At 46.0% G+C, this 20,308-nt stretch overlaps 1 protein-coding gene across 4 annotated transcripts in view; it reads left to right on the top strand.

The window, feature by feature from the left end:
- Window positions 1-20,308, top strand: part of KIAA1549 (KIAA1549 ortholog) — a 746,373-nt gene that overhangs the window by 312,144 nt on the left and 413,921 nt on the right. For all 4 annotated transcript variants that reach the window (XM_085652039.1, XM_085652040.1, XM_085652037.1 and 1 more), the window contains exon 4: window positions 2,393-2,570. In XM_085652039.1, the coding sequence (XP_085508165.1) occupies window positions 2,393-2,570 (178 nt within the window). The remainder of the gene's footprint in view (window positions 1-2,392; window positions 2,571-20,308) is intronic.

Raw genomic sequence — 20,308 nt, 5'->3', positions numbered from 1 at the left:
TGGTCAGAACACTACCTACCTATCTACTTTTTTCGCTCCACCTCATCCTTCCAAGGCGGAGGAGAGACTCCAGCCCTTCAACCTGAAGAGAGCTCTCTCATTCTACATTGATCACACCAAAGAATATTGGATCGACTATCAGCTCTTCATCGAGTTCTTGGGAGCGAGAAAGGGCAAGGCTGTGCAGATGCTGACCATCTCTTGATGGATTGTACTCTGCATCAAAATATGCAAAGCATTAGCCAAGAAACAGCATCCTGAGGTCTTGCGGGTCCATTCTACCTGGGCGACTACTGTGTTGGCATGCGGGTACCTGTCCAGGACATCTGTCAAGTCGCTACTTGGTCAGCATTCCACACGTTCACAAAGCAGTACTGCTTGGACAGTCAGGTTTTTCGAGACCGGTTATTTCTCCTGTTCGGTCCTCCAGGACTTTTTTGTTTGAGCCAGTTTGCAGACTCACCTCCAGGGAGGTATTGCTTTTGTATCTATTCTAAGATGAGGAATCTGCGGGTAGAAGTCTCCATCAGAAGAACAAGTTACTTCTCTTTTGTAACCCATTTTCTGGTAGAGGTTATCCAACTGCGGAGTCATTACCATTACTCCATGCTCTGCGAACTGGGTTTTTCAATTTAAATTTGATTAGACACTGCACCTTGGTCAGATGTAGGTTTTTATGTGGCTCTGCATTTTTGGCATAGAAATAGTCAAGAAAGAAACTGATGGCAGTATGCTGGGGTGGCACTTATATGGATGGGCACCCCAATGTCACGACGCAGACACCAAGATTGACCTGATCGATTCCATCTATCAGCGTACCGAGGTAATACTTAAGATTTTCCAGATCCAGTTTGATGCTTGCTGAATATTCTAAGGTGAGGAATCTGTAGGTAGAGTTATTACCAAAAAATGTGTTACTGAAAGTTATTAACTTTTTCTTTGGGACTTTTAAGCAGTAGACTAAGGCTCTAAAGAAGGAGGAATGACAGTCAACCTTGAGGGAGAAGATCAGTACTTCTCTGGCTGTGAAGGAGACCTCAGTGAAGGTGATGCAACGCACAGAGGATATCTAAACCACCCCCTCTTTTGCCTTGACGGTCAATGCGTTGAATAAGATCGACATGGGGCATTGCAAAGGCTCTGTCAGGGTTCGAAGAATCACACAGTTAGGTTTCTATTAGAAAATGTGTCCGGGGTCTTGGTCAGAATTAAGTCAAGTATATCATTTTGGTGTTAGGTGAAGGATTGCATGTTAATTAAGAGAACATCGGGAGGTTCAAGGTGCAATGGTATTTAAATTGGGCTAGTCATATCAAGTGAATATTGATAAAGAGTGTCAACAGGGAGGAAGGGCAGACAAGAGTTAGGTCAGTACTTAATTTTTTCATTGCGTGAATGAAGTTCCATGGCGTAGTAGGCATAAAGAAGGAAAAAGCATAGAAGTTGCAGTCTCATAACACTAGACGATGTACAGGTTGCCTGTTTCATACTGTTCGTCCTCGTCTCTGGCTGCACTGGTAAGCTTATCAAATCTTCTTTCAAGTTGAGTCCCTGATCTTTCTCTGCTTCCTTGTGTTACCATGAAATGGTCTTTACAGGAGAATTTAAGCCTACAGGAGTGAGCTCAGTGGCTTATTGTTTTGGCACAGACCTATACGAGTCCATCTTGAATCAACAGAGAGATTCTACTTTTCATAGTGGCTTGCACGAATGGACTCCATGATCTTGTATATATTGCAAGATTGCAAGGTATTGCGCTAATTTACAAATTATTCACGCTATTAATTAAAAAAAAGACTTGTCTACTAAATTGCAGGCTCACCAGCCCAATTTAAAGTGTTGATAGCAAGATGGAAGGGGTAAACACTGTATAAGAAACTATTCTTATGCCCATTCCAATGGCCGCCATTAGTCTGAGGAATGCTGAAAAGCATGGCAAACACTTTAAGTCGGTCTGTCTACCTGTCAGTGAACCATTATCAGAAAATTTGCCAGTCAGGTTGGCCAAAAAACCCAGATGGCACAATGCAACAGTAGGCTGTTTTATCCACTGTGCACCTTTTCTAGCATTGGAATTTAGCCCTTAGATGTAGGAAGTTCCTCACGGATGGTGGAAGATAACCTCCAGACCACCACAGAAATGTATGGAATCTTGTTTATGCTATAGTCTGTTAATATGCTGTACTGCTTTTAGTGTTCAAAATGGATTTGTTCTCACTCTCAAGTGAAATTTTTTCTTAAATGCTCTTCTGGGCATAGGCACCATCCAGCATACATTTTATATTTTTATACAGGTTTTTGCAGCATGCGTGAATCTCATTCCTGTCTCTTAATGCTAAGGTTTTCCTTGAAAGGGGACCATCTAACCAATTTTTCGTTTTTTATTTTACAGGTGTATACAATCTATCCTGCTTTCACTTTCCTTGTGATATCTGGGCCCTTTGTTTACACGGCGATTGCAGTCACAAATGTCATTAGAGTGAGCAGCCTCCACCGTGGGAAGGATCCAACAGTTTTGTCCGTGCAGCCATCTTTTATTGCCCCAGACGCCAGGTACCAAGTTCAGACAGGTGAGCTATGTTCTTCACTATCAGTTCTCTCACATGATGGACTGTTCTGACTACTAAGTGGAACTCTTTGGCCAGGAATGAGCTATAAAGGGAATTCATGACCTCAAAATGGTCTTAAAAAGCCAGAAAGCATATTCTTCTCTCTCACATGCCCACTGGTAATACCATTATAGACCTCCATTTCTCTCTTACACCTCAGCTGTTCTTATTTATTACCTAGTTTTATAAAGTGTTGATTGTCACTTTTCAACTTTTGAGAAAATCTGTGTTTTGTGATAGTGTAGAGGTTAATGCAATCAGGTGAGCGTTGGACTCTATTCCCTCTTTAACCACTGACCTGTCATCCGTGCTTAATGCCTCACTTTGAGTGCACTATAAACCAGGTCACTCACCAGAATGTCTCTTAGCCTGCACTGAATACTACCCATCCCTACACTCCCACTCAGCCCCAGACAGCACAAACACACTGACAGGACACACAGATCCATGCTGATATGTGCATACACTGCAGTGATCCGTACTTCAGGCACCACAACTTCAAAACCCTCTTCATCACAGAAACCTAAGTCACTCCCGCACAAGACAGGGGAGGCTTTGCCATCACTCACCAATCTTGACCCTATATTCTTGATGAACATAAAAGACTCTAATCGATGTGAGACTCACATGCTGTTTTTTACTCTTCAAATCCCAGTGAGACTACCTTCCACCTCTGCTGCAGACTCTGTGGACATAACGAGGACTTCATAGATAAAATATCTGAGCTCCTCACCATTGCATTCATTCAAACACTCAAACACCCTCCTTGGATACTTCAACCTCCACAGCAAATAAAGTACAGAGAAACCAAGATTTCCTCTGTCTCATCAACATGCCCAAGCCGCTGCCCGAAACTCCTGGCTCTTTGGGCGAGGTGCTGGTGTGTGCCCTCGAGAGCGGTGGTTTCGGACTGAGGCTGCGGGATCGTGGTGGTGGGCCGCAGTGGGTGCTGGACAAGTTGGGGATGGCGGTGGTGCTTGTCGACGGCTGCAAAAAGAACTATTGATGGACAGAATGCAGAACAATGTCATACATTCACCCCAGTACAGAGATCTGGGCCTAAATCCATCGTTTATTTTGCTCACCATGCCATTCCAGTTTGGACCGAGCCATAAGCAAATCAGTCTTGACCCTGTGCCCAATGGGAACAGTCCAGCCCGAACTGCCAGGCCAGGTCCTCTCTGGACTGGAAACAAGCATCCTAGGACTAGTTTCGGGGTTTCACCCCTCTTCAGCCAGGATAGCTTGATTCCAGTGGCATGGAGAACACAGGACTCACGTCTGAGCATACCCGTCCCACTCGGGGTGACCAATGCAAAAAGAACTATTGATGGACAGAATGCAGAACAATGTCATACATTCACCCCAGTACAGAGATCTGGGCCTAAATCCATCGTTTTTTTTGCTCGCCATTCCAGTTTGGACCCAGCTATGTGCAAATCAGTCTTGACCCTGTGCCCAATGGGAACAGTCCAGCCCGAACTGCCCAAGAGGGCGACTGAGGGCTCGATTCTAGGGTTTAGGGCATTGGGCAAGTGTTTAGGGCTAGATGTTAGGGTGTAAGGATTGTTGGTAGGGTTTAGGGATCAGAGTTAGGGTGGAAGGCTAGGGTTTAAGGCTCCGTTTTAGGGCCTAGGGCTCCGGGATAGGGTGCAGGGCTCCGTGGTAGGGCTCAGTGCTAGGGCTTAGGGCTTGGGCATTAGGGCTTAGGGCTCAGGGCTCGGCTTTGAGGCTCTGGGCTAGGGTTTAGAGCGAGGCACACCCATGGCCTTGTTGAGGGCTATCCGTCTTCGGGACTGCGTGGGGCGGACTGAAGATACAAGCTGACATGGTCATCCTGCCTGAAATGATGCCGGTACGATGGGATGTTGGAATTGCCTGGTGTCTGCATTGGTTGCACAGTAAGTGTGGTGCATACTATATAATTTGTCACTGCTGCTCTACACATGCCTGGTGTGTTTGATTCGCAGTGCTGACTACCAGGCTAACCGCTATAACACTGGGAGCCCTCAACGCTAAGTAACTACTGCTTGGGCTTGCCTTTTGCTGGAACTGCTCTCTGTTGAGCCTCGGGTGGATTGGGCGCATCGACGCCGGCCTGACCATCCAGTTACTCCCCCTCTTCTTGTACCATGCTGGGGCGAAGCCCTATCTTGCTAATTATATCCTTGACTGGTTACTTCTTTTGATAGCGTAATGGGCAAAACTGACGCCAAGCGACAGAACCTGAGGTTTGAGGCAAGGCGGCAGGCACAGCAAAATTAAGGATATTTGGTAGAGACATCTAGCCACAGATTTCTTACTTGGAATTCTCCACAGGCATCAGACTGCATCAGGAAACTTTTTTCCCCACTATATGTCCGCGTGCCAGCAGAACACATGGAGCTACTCTGAGCGACATCAACCTTGGATGTGACGTTGGCGTAGTCCATATAAAAACTCAGCGGATGCGCTGTTGTCTGTTCCTCTTTCTTATTGTCGAACAGTGTGCCAACACGATGTCTTCTGGTTTTAAATTCTTTAGTTCTTGTGAGGGGCAGATGTCGATCACGGATCCTCATACTGTTGTCTTGTGGTGGTATCTGGGTGAACACCACAACTCCGCCAAATGCGGCTCCTGTCAGCATCTCCCGCCGATGGCATTGAAGGAATACTGTATGAAACTCCTCGCGGGTGTCTGATGAATCGTCGCGTCGTCATCCCCGAAGTGGCCTTCGGGGGAGGCACAGCGTCGTTCTTCTCCCCCGAGACCGGGAGTCGGGTCGAGGAGTCACTCAAGTGAGAAGCCATCACCATCCCACAAGGCATCTAAGACCCAGCATTCCAAACATATGTTTGACATCGTCCCATACCTTTCGGTTGGGAAGGCCTCTCAAGCACCTCCACACCTCTCTGAGAACTCTGTAGCCGGGGCAAGAGTGGAGTAGATGAAAGAGTATTTTCTTTCTCCTCAGCGGGTCTTCGATCCCTTCACTCTCTGGTGCGGTTTCCAACCCCAAAGAGGTAGGAAGTACCCCGGCTGTCTCTTTGCCAATGGTTTCAACCTCTGCCACAGCGGGTCCCCTGAATCCGTTAGCAGATTCGACACAGCACTGGTGCATAGCCCTCCGGGGTTCACACCTTTGGCTTCGGTGCCTCCCTCATCTGCAGCGGCGGCGCTCGATGTAGACCCCATTGCAATGTCGACACGATGCCACAACTGTGCCAGACGGCATCTGGTACAGCGTCAGCAGCACTGCTCATTGTAAATCCATCCACTTCAGATCTTATTCAACCTCTGCCGCAGAGGGGTGCGTAATCCTCATTTTGCAGGCAGAGCGGAGCATGACTGATCTGGGGGTGCTAGTGGCCTGCAGTCTTCCTCAACCTCAGACTTGCTCCCTCCTCCGGGCATTGCAATGGAGAATAGTTCTTCTTTGTCAGAGGTTCTGAGCAGAGCAGCTACAATTTTGCATTGCCAATTTCCTTTTGTGCAACTAACCACAAACCCCTTGATGCAGATTATCCGCCAAGGTGAGATGGAAGTGGTCCTGTTACTCCCCTACAACGAGTCCCTCTTCGACGTACTGTTGTGGACTTGGGCACAGCCCATCATGGGCAGTCAGTTGACTGGGCAGGGGGCCGCACGCATCACCCTGCAACAGGAGACCCCCCCTGCCTCTTACGCCATCCCACCACTGGAGGTTTGGTGATACAGGCTGCTACCGCGTTTGCAGACCTTTGTCCTTCCGGTGGTTCCCCCTGGCAATTACACCACATCTGGGGACGGCGTCGCTGGGGAGTCGCTTGACGCCCTCTGCTGACGCGCGGATGTACTGTGGGGAAAAACATTTCTGGATCCAGTCTGGTGCCTCGGGAGGATTCTAAGTAAGGAATCTGCGTCTAGATCCTGTCTCTACCAGATACATAGTTACCAAAGGTAAGTAACTTATGTATTTAAACTCTCCTGTTGGACATGCAAACTAGTCTCAATGTTATTGATTATAAATTAGACACTCTTACCAGATGAATGGATGACCTAAAAGATTGCATGGACAAGCAGCATATACGTTGAGCAGCATATTTCTGATGTTGAGAATGGGTGTTAATGGTTTGAGCTGTGAAAAGTGCAACTTAAGAACGAAGATGTGGAAGCCAGGTCTAGAAGAAATAATGTCCGTATTCTTGGTATTCCTGAATCTACATCCATGGGGAACATAGAGGATTACGCTTCGTACCACCTTGTTTGGCGCCTAACACTTTTCTCAGTCCTTTGTGATCGAGCGGGCGAATCGATCCGGCCAATCGATCCCTCGATCTGTCCCGGGAGCCTCACCCGGGCCTATGTTTGACAAGTTTCTAAATTATAGAGACTGAGACCAGGTGCTTCATCTGGCACGTGAGGCTGGGAAAGTATGTCATGAGGGTATGCATCTAAATATTTTTCCAGACTCTACGCAATCAGTACAAGATGCTCGCAAAAAGTTCTCTACCGTGAAGGAGAAACTACAGGAATGTGGCATCATGTATGGTAAGCTATGTCCAGCCAAATTGTGTTTCTACTGGAAGGTCAAACCAAAGATCTTCACAGAGTTCGCCGCAGTACTGACTTTTTTGCAGCAAAACCCTTGGTCACCAGGGGCATCCCCATCTCACGCAATTGGCGATGCCAGTTCCTGACTCGATTCAGTGGCATGACTGCTTGCACTTGCTCCTCTTTGCGCATGTTACAATGCTTGACCTATTGTTGTCTTTTATGCTGGTTGCTAATATTTTATGGATCACTTGAATGCCGATATTATGTTGGCACCGAGTGGTTTAGGATGATATATTGATTTGGTCGCACCATCTGCCTGAATTGGGCTTCCGCTGAGTATAGGGATTCCCATCATTTCCCTCTCCAACAGTTTGCTGCCTGTGTCTTTTTCATTGGTGCGCTGGCCGGCCCCAGCCATGAGCCGAGCGATGTAAATTGGAATATGATTCTCATTACTGTAGATTTTTCTTCTAGGAATGGTTGCTTTTCCTGTTTAGGGATTTCACCGGGAATTTGGGTCTTGGTGTGGGTGGGGGCTAATTAGGGTAGTTTGGCAATACAATGCACTTCTCTCATTGTCTGATAATGGCTGATAGCACTCACACGCAAATTTTCTAGCTCTGCTTTTTTAAGGTTTTATGGTGCACGCAGTGAGCATAGTGATCTTACTATTACATTTGTTACTTGGAATGTCCAAGGCCTTAATCCTCGAAAATGTCTTCAGGTCTTGACCTATCTCAACTGTCATCAGGTGGATATAATTTGTTTTGCAGGAGACTCACTTGCTGCCTGGGAGGGAGTCTTTGTTATTCACGGATTGGGGCGCCTTCCGATATTTTGCATCATACTCCTACTCTAGAGGGGTTGCTATTCTCATACGTAAACAGGTGTCCTTCCAGCACCTTCAGTCCTCTGGCGACCCTGAAGGTCGATATATCTTGGTACAGGGCATGGTCGGATGCACGCACATTATATTACTGAACACAAATGCTCCTAATGTGGGCTGTCCTGACTTTTTCCTATCTATTCTTAAACATGTCTTAATGGTCGAGCCACGCTCAATCATATGGGGTGGAGATCATACCCTTGTTCTAGATATAGCCTTAGACTGCTCTAATCATCATGAACGATGTCTTACCAAGGCTCGCACTGCTTTTGTTGATGTAATGGTGCAGTTTGACATGATTGATTTTTGGCAATCTCTACACAAGGAATCCGGCTAATACACTTTTCACGCCTCTGTCCACGACACTTCTTCCTGGCTTGACTTCTAGGTGGGGTCGCAGGATGTCTTGGGGTGGGCAGCGGACATCCAGCATCTACCCTAAACTTTATCTGATCACTCCCTGGTGAGATTACAGATTGCCCTACCAAAAGGATGGAAGAGTCTCAAAATGTCTATCTCAAAATTTATTGGATAATGTTTTTATGGAGGAGGTTAGGGCTGCGGTTAATGAATACTTTACTATAAACAAGAGTACTGTGGATTCCATTGCCACATTGTGGGAAGCCCTAAAGTTTTTTTTGCCGGAGAGAGTGTATGGCCAATGGGCATGTCATCCTCAAATCTATCAAGAATAGACTTGCGAAGCTGGAACGTGAACTTTGCTCCATGGAAGTATGGTATGATGACCATGGACCACTATAATGAAACCAAGGACAGTGAAATCTTGGGTCCCATGCGGGCTCTCCTTGAATTTTATAAGGAGGCTGAGAAGGAAGTTACATTTTTGGGTAAATATTCTCAGGCTAGAAGGTATGAAGAGGGTGACAGACGGGGTCACACTCTGACTTTTCAAAGGGATCTTCTATCGCTAACAATTTATTATTTATTTATACATTTATAAAGCGCATCAGCTACCTCAAACAGAGGTGTCCCTGCGCAAATCTATTATAATCACACTTCTTAAGCCTGATAAACCCCCATCCAAGTGTGAATCATACTGTCCCCTCTCGCTTAAATCTCAGCAAATCGCCTACTTCCATTGATGCCAAGCCTACGTTTTGCCCACTCGCACCAACTAAGCCCCGACATCCTGGCTGTTGCCATGTTTTTGGATGCTGCCAAGGCATTTGACACACAGTAGAGTGGCCTTTTTTACTTATGGTCCATATTGGGCCTTGGCGGGACATTTGTAAAATGGGTCCAGATTTTGTATACTGCCCGCTGTGCTAGATTACGCTTGAATAACCGGCTGTCGGTACCGTTTAGAATTGGCACTTTGCCCTAACTGTGGAGCCCATGGCATGTACTCTTCGTTAGTTTAATCATCGGCAGGGGGTTGAATGTGGGATTCTGGTATACATTATTGTCCATGTATGCTAGAGATGCAATGTTAATAGTTAAGAACTGAGCGGTTAATACGACTCCTGTTATTGAGGAGGTTATGGAGTTCGGAGTTCGGCCGCTGATCGGGCCTGAGGATTAACTGGGATAAAGCCCCCATGGTCCCCTTAACCAGTGTTGCTACTAGATCTGACATACCATATTCACTGCAATGGCAAGCAATGCATATTAGATATTTGGGTATTCTTTGCCATACAGACTTCCCCACTGTGGACCTCGGACATGCTGGAATATCCTTTTCATTAGATTACACTTGTGTGAAGCTGTCATGTTTTGTGTGTGCTATCGGACAAAAAGCGTGTTGTCAGAAAAAGAAAAAAAAAGAAAACGAGCAAAGTACTGCAATATTGCATTAATGTTGATACCTCTTATGGGTTGGAAGTGCAAGCAAGACTCAATAAATGAAATTAAAAAACTAACACTCATTCAGAGACCTCTTCATTGACTACCTAAATTAGAACCTTAACAGTTTCACAACCCAGACTCCATTATATGATGTCAATAAACGTTTAAAAAATGTAAATGGAAAAGCTCATAAGTACGTTGAAACAATAATGTACAAATTAAAGTTACGTGGCCCCTGGTACTCCATTGACCTCCCAGTAAGCCAGTCCACTGTATGCAAACCGAAAATAAATTGTATGAAAAGCAGATCCCATGCCTGAGGCCCTCACGCTTCGAGGGTCACCACGCTTGTGGTATATTCATCCTGCCCACCATCATCTCAACCCTAAGCCTTCGAGACGCTCAGCTCTTTTCTCACAGACTGCAACATCAAAATTGCTTCAACTCATGCACCTCTTGATGTTTCAACACCTACCTGAAACTGAACCTCATCAAGACTAAATTGCTCCTACTCCCCAAGAACAACAGTAAATAACTTGTCCAATCCTCGCTCATGACATGAACTGGAGTGGTGTGAAATCGGAAAAAAAATGTAGGGAACTTGGTTGTAGCTGTATCCAAGTTGAAGGTATATTCTTGAGAAGAAGTTACAGGATAAACAGCATAATAATCCAAGTAAGCATGTACAGCCCCACCGGGAGCAGCAACCCTGCTGCTCAGCCTACATACAGCAACTGACAGATACACTCCAACATACACAGGAGGAACATTCTATGAAATCACAAGACTGGCCGAGCAGCAGAGAACAGAAAACAGAAAGGACAAAGCAAGAAGAAAGCAGGTTACCACACATGGCTTCAGCCTACACTAAGTGACTCACATTTACCATTGACGCCAACCTATCCCTTCGTGCACACATCGCACAGAAGACCAGTTGCCAGTTTTCCCTTCTATTCCCCAAAAATAAAAAGTACAACTGTGTTGCCCAAATTCATTTGATAACTGCCATTTAAACCCTCTTATTAAACCAAGGCAATGCCTTGCTCTTCGGTGTCCCTGACACCACACTGCCCAACAATCCCTAAAGGCATCTACACACCTAATTCGGGCCCTGAATGAGTTTGACCTTTCACCCCTACCTTCCCAGTTGAAACTTCTCTTGCTCTCTTTGAAGGTTTGGATCATTTTCAAAATCCGTAGTATCATCTACAGTCTATCAAAAATGGAAAACTAATCATCTCCAGTGATCTTTTGACATCTCCATCCATGAATCTGTTAAACTAGAATCAAACAAATGCAAGAAAAAAAAAGCTTTAGCAGAAATATGCACTGTCAAGCCAAACGGCAAAAAACGTAGCAGCAGGCCTTTCCTATCTACACATACATGATGTGGAAGAACGTTTATGTAACTGTCAAATATCCCGAACCTTCTCTAATTCAGAAATTGGCTTGTCACTGCATCACGACCCAATAACAACCCCCTTTCTGTCTACTATACACACAACTTTGCAACGATCTTGTATTGTTTTCCTGGGATACATACATTGGCCCCAGGCTACCTACATAAACTCACTTATCTATGACCCTCACAGATATTTACAATCATTGGCTGCACAACAGATCATACAACTTACAAATGGCTAAAACATACAAGGGAAACCCTCTGGGTGCAGGTCCAGTAAGAAATTGAAAACGGATTGAGTAATAAAAGGGTTTTAAATACCAGGAGTTACCCGTAACCTTGTTCCATTCTGGCAATAATGCAAACCAGTGGTTCAAGGTGGACTCTTTTTGCAGCTATTTTTGTAAGTCACTTCATATCCAATATAATCAATAGTGCATTGAATACTATGTAAACCGAACCTAATCTTCAAAATGTGATTGTAGAGGCACTACAAGGAAAACCACTTTACTTATTGCAATAGACAGTTGCATCAAAATAAATGCACAGAGACTAATCTTGGTGTTCAGAAAGTGATTGCATGGTGCACAAAGTGAGCGTCATATGCATGCAAATGACATTAATGCTAGCTACACTCCAAAAACAGAAGGAGGGCTAATCATGGAATCATTCTTATTAAAGGTCCTGTGCACCACAGAATCTGGCTGTCTGAAAGTTGACATTTCAACATACTAATCAGAATGGGGAGCGTCTGAGGGATTTAGTCAAGAAAAGTAAAGATGCAGAGGAAAAGGTATACAAATGGTGGTAATGCTTAGCAAAGCATAGGGTAACGGCACAGGCATAAGTAGAATGCCACAAAAATGGTTGCCACATTTAATTGCAGGGTATCCACTCCTTAGGGCAGAACGAAAGGCCGTGCTCAAGGCATGAGGAAGAATAAGAAAGTGGTGCGGCCCAGGTAGTTGCTATCATGCCTGGGGGAACAGGTCTCACCAAACACCATCAAACCAGGCATAATGTGCCAGTAGCATACCTTTACCTTTACTTTTTTTAGTTGTGATAGGTGGAAGACAAGTGTTTTAATTAGCATATATTTTCTCTTCTAGGTATCTGCTTTTCTAATTATATCTGTTAATTTATTCAGGTTTAAGTTTGAAATATAAATGCACATGTATAATGTAATTACTTATTACAGCGCAACAATTGAGTTTGCTTGAATATATTCATATTTTTCTGCATGGTTTAAATTTTTTGAGAGTAAATAAATAACAAGGTCCCATAGAAATTGATGTATTGACTTCTCACTTACTGTTTAAAACAATAGGTACATTTTCACAGAACGTGAGTGAGAGCCTGTAAGGGCTGTAGCTAGTAATTGTTTATATTGGAAATATTGAACAATGTTCAGAACCAATATGCTTGTATACTAGTAAAAAGCGTATTGAGAAGGAGAAAAACTTCATACTAGGTATTTGAGACTGCGGGTCATACAGAGCTGTAATCACCCGTCCTTGCTGTGGGGAAGGCATATCCAGCCATCACTCTGTTTATCTGCTGAGTTTTAGACGCAGTTCTGTTGTTCAGAAAAATTGTGAACCATCTGTGAAACTCAAAGTAGTCTGCTTTATCATCTTAATGTCAGTGTTTGCTATTACCTAATGGAGACTTCTAGCTGCAGATTTCCTACCATGGAATTATCCCAAGGCATCAGACTCGATCTGGAAATTTTTCGTGAGAAGTACCCTTTAGCGCCAGTAGATGGTGTTTAGGCTTTGCGTGGTGTCTGCGCCGAAAGTGATGTGCGCGGTGCCTATATAGGCTCCAACCCAGCGTGCTGACGTCAGATCGGTTCTTACCGCGCCAGTCCGCGTAGATCCAGAGAGAGAGATGCCCCCAGTCAATTTGTGACTGACTTTTTTTACTTTTTGTAGTGGCGTGGAAGGATATCTGTCACTAGCAAATGTATTTGACTGACCTGCACATTGTTTGCCTCTGGTGCCTCATGCGCAACCACAACGAGAAGACCTGGGTCGACGGCCGTGCCATGCACCCCACAGACTTGAGGGAGCTGTTTGCCACCCCACGTGTGATGCTTTGACAGTCTTGATCCTGTTCGATACAAAGGTCCTGGGATCGGTCGTGGAGCCCAGGATCCTCATAGCATTCCAAGTCATCTTCGGGGTACATCCCACAAGAGCAAAAAGAGTAAGAAGTCGAAAAGGTTTTTGACTTTGCACCATTCGTCGAAGTCATCTGATGAGACCAGGAAGTGGCATCATTCTGAGGCCTGGCTCTGTGGTTGAGCATGCGCCTGGGTCTGCGCCTCGTTCCGCACCTCCATGAGTTTTCCAACTTTGCGGGTTCTATGCACCTTCTATTTGGGCTGCCTGTTGCTTCTGGTGCACCTTCGGGCCCTGCAGGTTCAGGAAGGGCCCCCACTGGTTCTCTGCTGACTATTCTGTCCCCAGCTACAGTTGGGCCCCTTGGATCGACGTATGTATTCGGACCAGCGCCAGTCGCACCACCTTGACCTTTCCTGGCACCTGTTCGTATACCGGCTCGGTCCCCATCCTCATCCCTGACTCCGACCTGGAGCCAGAGGAGTGTTGTCTGATATAGACTCTGGCGTAGACTAGAACCGTGCCTTCCAGGCTGAAGCTTGAGCCCTATTCTAATGGGCTGGGACTCAGGGAGGATTGGGAGGTGTCGCTGGACGCTGAACAATGCTAGTACCTATACCCCAACATGGACTGGTGTGAGGAATTGGCGGACACCAGCGGGCTAGACACCTCTCCAGATACTGCCATGCTCTCACCTCTTACCGTGGCTATGGAGGAGGAGGCTTCTTTTGCTATGCTAGTGAGAAGGGCGGCTGATGCCCTGGACCTTGGCCTACCCTCAGTGGCAGTCAAGACTGAAATCTTGACGGAGGTGCTTCAAGTGGGACTGACCCCCTCAGAACCGCTTCTCCTATTTAATGAAGCCCTCGCGGACGACCTGCTGGAGACTTAGTCCAAGCCCTGTGCATGGGCTCCTGTGAACAGGATGATCGCCTGCAACCGCCTCACCGGACCCTAACTTCCTCAAGCAGCACCCGATCCTGGAGAGCTTGGTTGTCCAAGCCTCCACCTCTCGCGGATAGGTAATCCAAGATGCTGGACACCTTAGGAAAGAAAATGTTTTCTTCCACCAGCCTGGCTCTGCGGTCCATGAACACCGCGTGCCTTTTGGGCAGTTACTGCCATGCCATGTGGGATTCAGTTACTGCCCATGGTCCCAGAGGAGGCCTGGGCCATAGCCTTCCAAGTTATGCCTGACAGGGGAGATGCAGCGAAGTTCACTATTCGATGTGGGCTGAACTCGACGACTCGCTGGGCAGAGCAGTTTTTTCGTTGGTGGTCTTACGGCACAATGCCTGGCAGAGAACTGGCTTTTCCAGTGATGTCCAAGTGTCACTTATGGACATGCCCTTTGATGGTGCTCTCTTCGGAGTCAAGTTGGACTCAGGCTGGAGCACTTTAAGGATAGCAGGCCTTTCGTGGCCATGGAACCGGCTTTCAGCCCAGTCTCTCTATGTCAAGCCAAGACAGTGTGCAAGCTTCCCAACCTTTGCTGGCTGCTGTATTGGTATCCACAGACTCCGTGGGTTATATAGCCAGATTTCAGGCCCGTTCACCAAGCCCCCAGCAGCCACAGCCTCCAAACCCCTTTAGTTTGCTGTCTTAGCATCATAGGTACCCAGTGAGAGGCAGGATACGCTATCACCTGCCCCACTGGAGGTCTATAACATCAGACAGCCGAGTCCTTCAGATTGTCTGAAGGGGCTACTCCCTCCCCTTCGTGACTACCCCATCACCCATGCCACTTACTTGTGATTGACTGATGGAGTACCATCTCTCTTTCCTCTGCCAGGAAGTGATGGCTCTTTTGGCCAAGGGAGCCATAGAGAGGTTTCCGATGCCAAAAGTAGGTGGCGGTTGTTATTCCCGCTACTTTCTGGTGCTCAAAAAGAATCAAGGCCTTTGTCCTATCCTAGATCTGCGACCTCTCAATTTCTTCCTCAAGAAGTTCAAAATGCTCATGCTCGCTCAGGTCCTGTCTGCCCTGGGCCCGAGAGACTGGATGGTAGCATTGGACTTACAGGACCCATACTTCCACATTCCTGTCCTGCCTGTCCACAGGCATTAACTGCAACTCACTGTGGACCACGAGTATTTTCAGTTCACCGTGCTTTCTTTTGGCCTTAGGTGTTCACCAAGGTGATGGCAGTGGTTGCAGCTCATCTGTGGAGATCAGGGGTGCCGTCTTCCTCTGTCTCATTGACTGGTTGTTTCCGGTCCAGGGAGGACCTGGCTTGGCAGTTCGGGCTGGACTGTTCCCATGAGGCACAGGGTCAAGACTGATTTGCATATAGCCAGGTCTAAACTGGGGTGGCATGGTGAGCAAAAGAATGATGGATTTAACCCAGATCTCTTGACTGGGGGTGAATGTTTTGATTTGTTCTGCATTCCGTCCATCAATTGTGTCTTTGGCTGTTGAAGGTAGGCTCGCCCCAGGCTGTCGTCTCCCACCTCCAGACTACGGCATACCTCCTGCACTCCCTGGGGTTCACTTTCAATGTGCTGAAGTCACACCTGACTCCCTCTCAGACGATTCCTTTCATCGGAACGGTTCTGGACACTGTGCAGTTTTTGGCCTATCCTCCCAAACGGTGAGTCCAGGATATTCAGGCTATAATACTTATGTTTCAGACTCTGTCCTGGATTTCGGTGAGACTGACTCTCAGGCTGCTGGACCTCATTATCTCCTGCATCCTGCTCGTGACACATGCCCACTGGCATATACGGTCTGTGCAGTGGCACCTGAAGTTCTAGTGGGCACAGCATCAGAGGAATCTCTGACATGGTCCAGATCTCTGAGGGAACTACCAAAGATCGGCAGTGGTGGCTAACTTACCGCAATTGGGTCAGTGGCAGACGCCTTTCCCTTCTTCAACCAGATCTGACAGTGATGACAGATGCGTCACTCTGGGGATGGATGATGCTTTCAATCAAGGGCAGGCTAGTGCAGGTGTTAATTGACATCACCACCACCATGTGCAACTGCAGCAAACCGTGCGGGTGGGGTCATGAGCCCTCTGTCAAAAGGCTCTTCGTCTCTGGACATGGCTGGAACATCAGGGCAATATACCTGGTGGGTCAACACCTGGCAGGCTTTCTGAACGCCAAGTCAGACGAACTCCGCTGAAGATGCTTAGCGGATCGGAAATGGCATCTCAATCCAGAGATGGTGCTAGGTCTCTTTCAGCAGGGGGTAGAACCTTGGTTAGATCTGTTCACCACCGCCGAGCACGCGCAATGTCAGCAGTTCTGCTTGCTTAAGTTTCCAAGGCGGTTCTCACTAAGATGTTCTTTTCGTCTCGAGTGTACGCCTTTCTGCTCATACCACTCTTGCCCAGAGTTCTCTGGGAGATCAGGATCAACTAGGCCCAAGTCATCCTTGTGGCTACAGATTGGGCTTGGTGAATTTGCTATCCTGAGCTGTTTAGCATGGCAATCGGTCTTACGATCACGCTGCCCCTTCAGGAGGATCTTTTGTCACAGCAGCATGGAAGGGTTCTCCACCCGAACCTATCAATGCTCAGCCTTCAGGGTGAACATTGAGCGGTGAGAGTTGACAGCTTTCTACAGTCCACCCGAAGTCTGCAATGTTCTCTTGACAGCCAGATGTCCCTCCAGCAAGACTGTATACGCCTGCCTTTGGGGCAAGTTTGTGGCATGGTGTGCAGTGAAACTGGTTGAACCTCTTTCTGCTCCCCTCTGTCTGGTCCTTCTCTTTATCCTTTCTCTTGCCCAGCAGGGATCTGCCCTGGGCAACCTAAAGAGCAATTTTTCATCAATCTCAGCCTTTCTGCAGTTGCCAAATGAGCCATCCCCTGTTGTAAATAGGTTCTTGAAAGGTTTGCAACACCTATTTCCACTTCGCTCTTCATCATGCCTCGGTGGGACCCTAATCTGGTCTTAACTTTTCTGATGTGCGCTTCCTTTGAGCCATTGCACAATTTTCCTCTCAGGCTCCTTGCCTTCAAAACGGCTTTCCTGGTGGCAAAAACATCTGCCTGGAGGGTCAGTGAATTTAAGACTTTGTCATCCTAGTCGCTGTACCGGAACATCTACCCAGGCAAGTTGGTTGGTAACACTAGCGCCTTCTTTCTGCAGAAAGTTGTCACTCCCTTTCCTGGAGGCCACTCCATCACCCTGCCTACTTTTTACGCTCCACCACATCCCTCCAAAGAAAAGGAGCAACTTCTTCATCTGGACCAAAAAAGAACATTGTCATTCTACCTTGACCACACAAAAGAGTTCCGGGTGGACGACCAACTCTTTGTGGGGTATGTCAGAGCAAAGAAGGTAAAGGTCGTGGATCATCTGCTACTCATTGCCAAGAAGCAACCTCCAGAGGGCTTGCGTGCTCATTTCATCAGAGCCAAGGCTGTGACCACTGCATTAGCATGCGAAGTTTCGGTCCTGGTCATCCGCCAAGCAGCAACATGGGCGTCTCGCATACGTTAACCAATCGCTACTGCCTTGACGGTCCGGTTCGTAGGGGTGAGCTTTTTGCTCGTTCGGTCCTGCAGGACTTTTAAGTGTGAAATTGTTTTGCAGACCCACCTCTGGGGAGGTATTGCTTGGGTAACTATTCTAAGGTAAGGAATCTGCGGCTAGGAGTCTGTATCAGATGAACAAGTTGCATACCTTTGTTAATGCCTTATCTGGTAGAGACTCTAGCCGCAGGTGCCTTACCTACCAACCTATCCTCTCTGCTCTGCGAAAGGATTTTTAGAGACTGGGCTTTGACCATTTAAGGGCCCTAGTTTTCCACACCAGCGGTCAGTGTTCTTTGTGTCTCTTGGGGTGAAAAGTCATGTTTCCGTATCCATTCTGATGCCTGGAGACAATTCTAAGGTATGAGATCTGTTGCTAGAGTTTCTACCAGATAAGGCGTTACCAAAGGTAAGCAGCTTTTACATTCTGTCTCCTAATAAATTACATTGCCCCTATCTTGTTTATTTTGTAATAGTTACTATTTATCTTATGTGCACTCTTATTGTATTTGAATTTTAATAGATCTTAAAAATATATTTCTAGTTCCCTAGTATTTTTGAATTTCGAATATTGATGCTGAAAGTGTTTGGGTTCCACTAGCTATCCCTGTGAAATCTTACAGGACTGATTATTATCTAAGACGCATCTCATTAAAGTAATGCTCACTGGGTTGTGAGGTGATTGCAGTGCATCAAATTTTCTGTCTCCTGTTAGTACACTGACTTAAGTCTTTGTCAGATGGTCTAGAAACCCCAAACCCTGCAAGTCTAAAAACAGTTCATTGGGTTCCAACACGAATCATCATTGATATATGTTCTGCTAAGAAACCCAGAAAATGTATCAGATTTTTAGAACTATGGAGAAGTACGTTGAGTGAATTTATAAAACACGTTTTTCGTAGCATAGTACATACTAGGAAATTAAGATGCGGAATTTTAATGCAAGGTTTATTTTTTCTATACAAGGACCATATTACACCAATGGTGTAATATGTTCTCCTTTTTGTGTGGCTAAATAGATAAGCATCAGCCTTTTGCATGGAATAACCTACCACTACACACAAGCGCCCTCCTCCTCCTCCCCACTACACACTCCTCCTCGCCTCTTGAATTCTGCTACTGGCCTTTTGAGTAATTCCAACTAGGTCCTAGTATGGCTAAGATCACACATGCTCAATGCCAGGATTCCCTCCTGGATGATAGTTTGCTTTACAAGTCTTCATAACATAACTCTTCTGTGGTCTAGATCAGAGGTCTTCAAACTGTGGGGTGTGCCCCCCCCTGGGGGGCGTGAATGTATATCCAGGGGGGCGCAAATGGGTCTGCAGTTACATGTAAATAAAGATAGCCTGGAATCGAGAAAGGCACATTTCTAGGCTGTCTTCATTTATATGCAGCAGTTAAAGCCCATCAAATTAGTTTCAGAACGACATTACAGAGTGACATGGGGCAGGGGCCTGTGAGTGTGAAGTCTGGTCAAAGACATGGCTAAAAAGAAAAAAATCAGCATTTCATTGTTTTTGGTTCACCTTCGTATAACTACATATAAAAACATGCACACACTTCAAATGAAAAACACATGCAAGCTAAACTGATCAAAGGGAAATGTAATCTTTTACCTTATGAAACCTCAGTTGGCTAATGTAATCACTGCAGACGTCTTCATGTGTGAAGAGTGAGTAACATAATTAAATCCTGATTGGTGCAGTGAGGAATAGTGACTTCTTTATAGTGCTATGATGTCCCAGCCTGTGACAGAAAGCACTGTAAATGTCATTATTTTAAAATTGTATTACACTGCATAAAACAGGCTGCTGCAAAATACTGGTTAAGAAAAAACAAGTGCTTTAAAAATGCACATTTTTGTGATAAACATTCAGGATATATCTAGTGTAAAAATGTTGTGTGTCCATTAAAAAAGTGCACTCCTTTTAACAGACACATGTTTTACCTCTCAGAAGGATGAAATGTGTGTTCTCATGAAGCTGAGTGTTAATTAAAAGCTACACTGGCTCGAAAGCAGTCTTTATATTTGATGATTAACTATTGCACACATTTACATTTCTTTCAGGTAGCAGGCACCTTGGTGAGAAGGCATGTTTATTCATAAGTTCTCTACTATCTATTTCACAGCACTGGAGCTCTGTGTGTGGGCACTGGACCCCAATCATGGCAGTCTTTCTATGAAAAAAAGCATGGGGTGCATTTTCCTTGCTAGCACTATGGCATAGGTCACAATTGTTGCGAGTCGAACAGGGGCCAAGCATCAGGGGGGTGTGGGGAGGGGCTAAATGTTTTTTTTTTTTTGTTTTTGTTCCTTTTTTACACAAAACAGCCTGCTTTGTGCATCTGGCCTAGAAATAATGGCCCTGTTGAGTGTGCAGAGTACACAGCCTGCTTCACAGAGTTGTAGGGCTCGTTGGTGCTGCAGTTTCAGGGAATACTTGCTGTGTCAGTATTGATTTGAGCCTTGGAGCAATAG

This window comes from Triturus cristatus, chromosome 4_1 (genome assembly GCF_964204655.1).
Source record: "Triturus cristatus chromosome 4_1, aTriCri1.1, whole genome shotgun sequence".
NCBI classification, from domain to species: domain Eukaryota; kingdom Metazoa; phylum Chordata; class Amphibia; order Caudata; family Salamandridae; genus Triturus; species Triturus cristatus.
The sequence above is the reverse complement of the archived record's forward strand: the minus strand, read 5'-3'. Positions and strand labels throughout refer to the sequence as shown.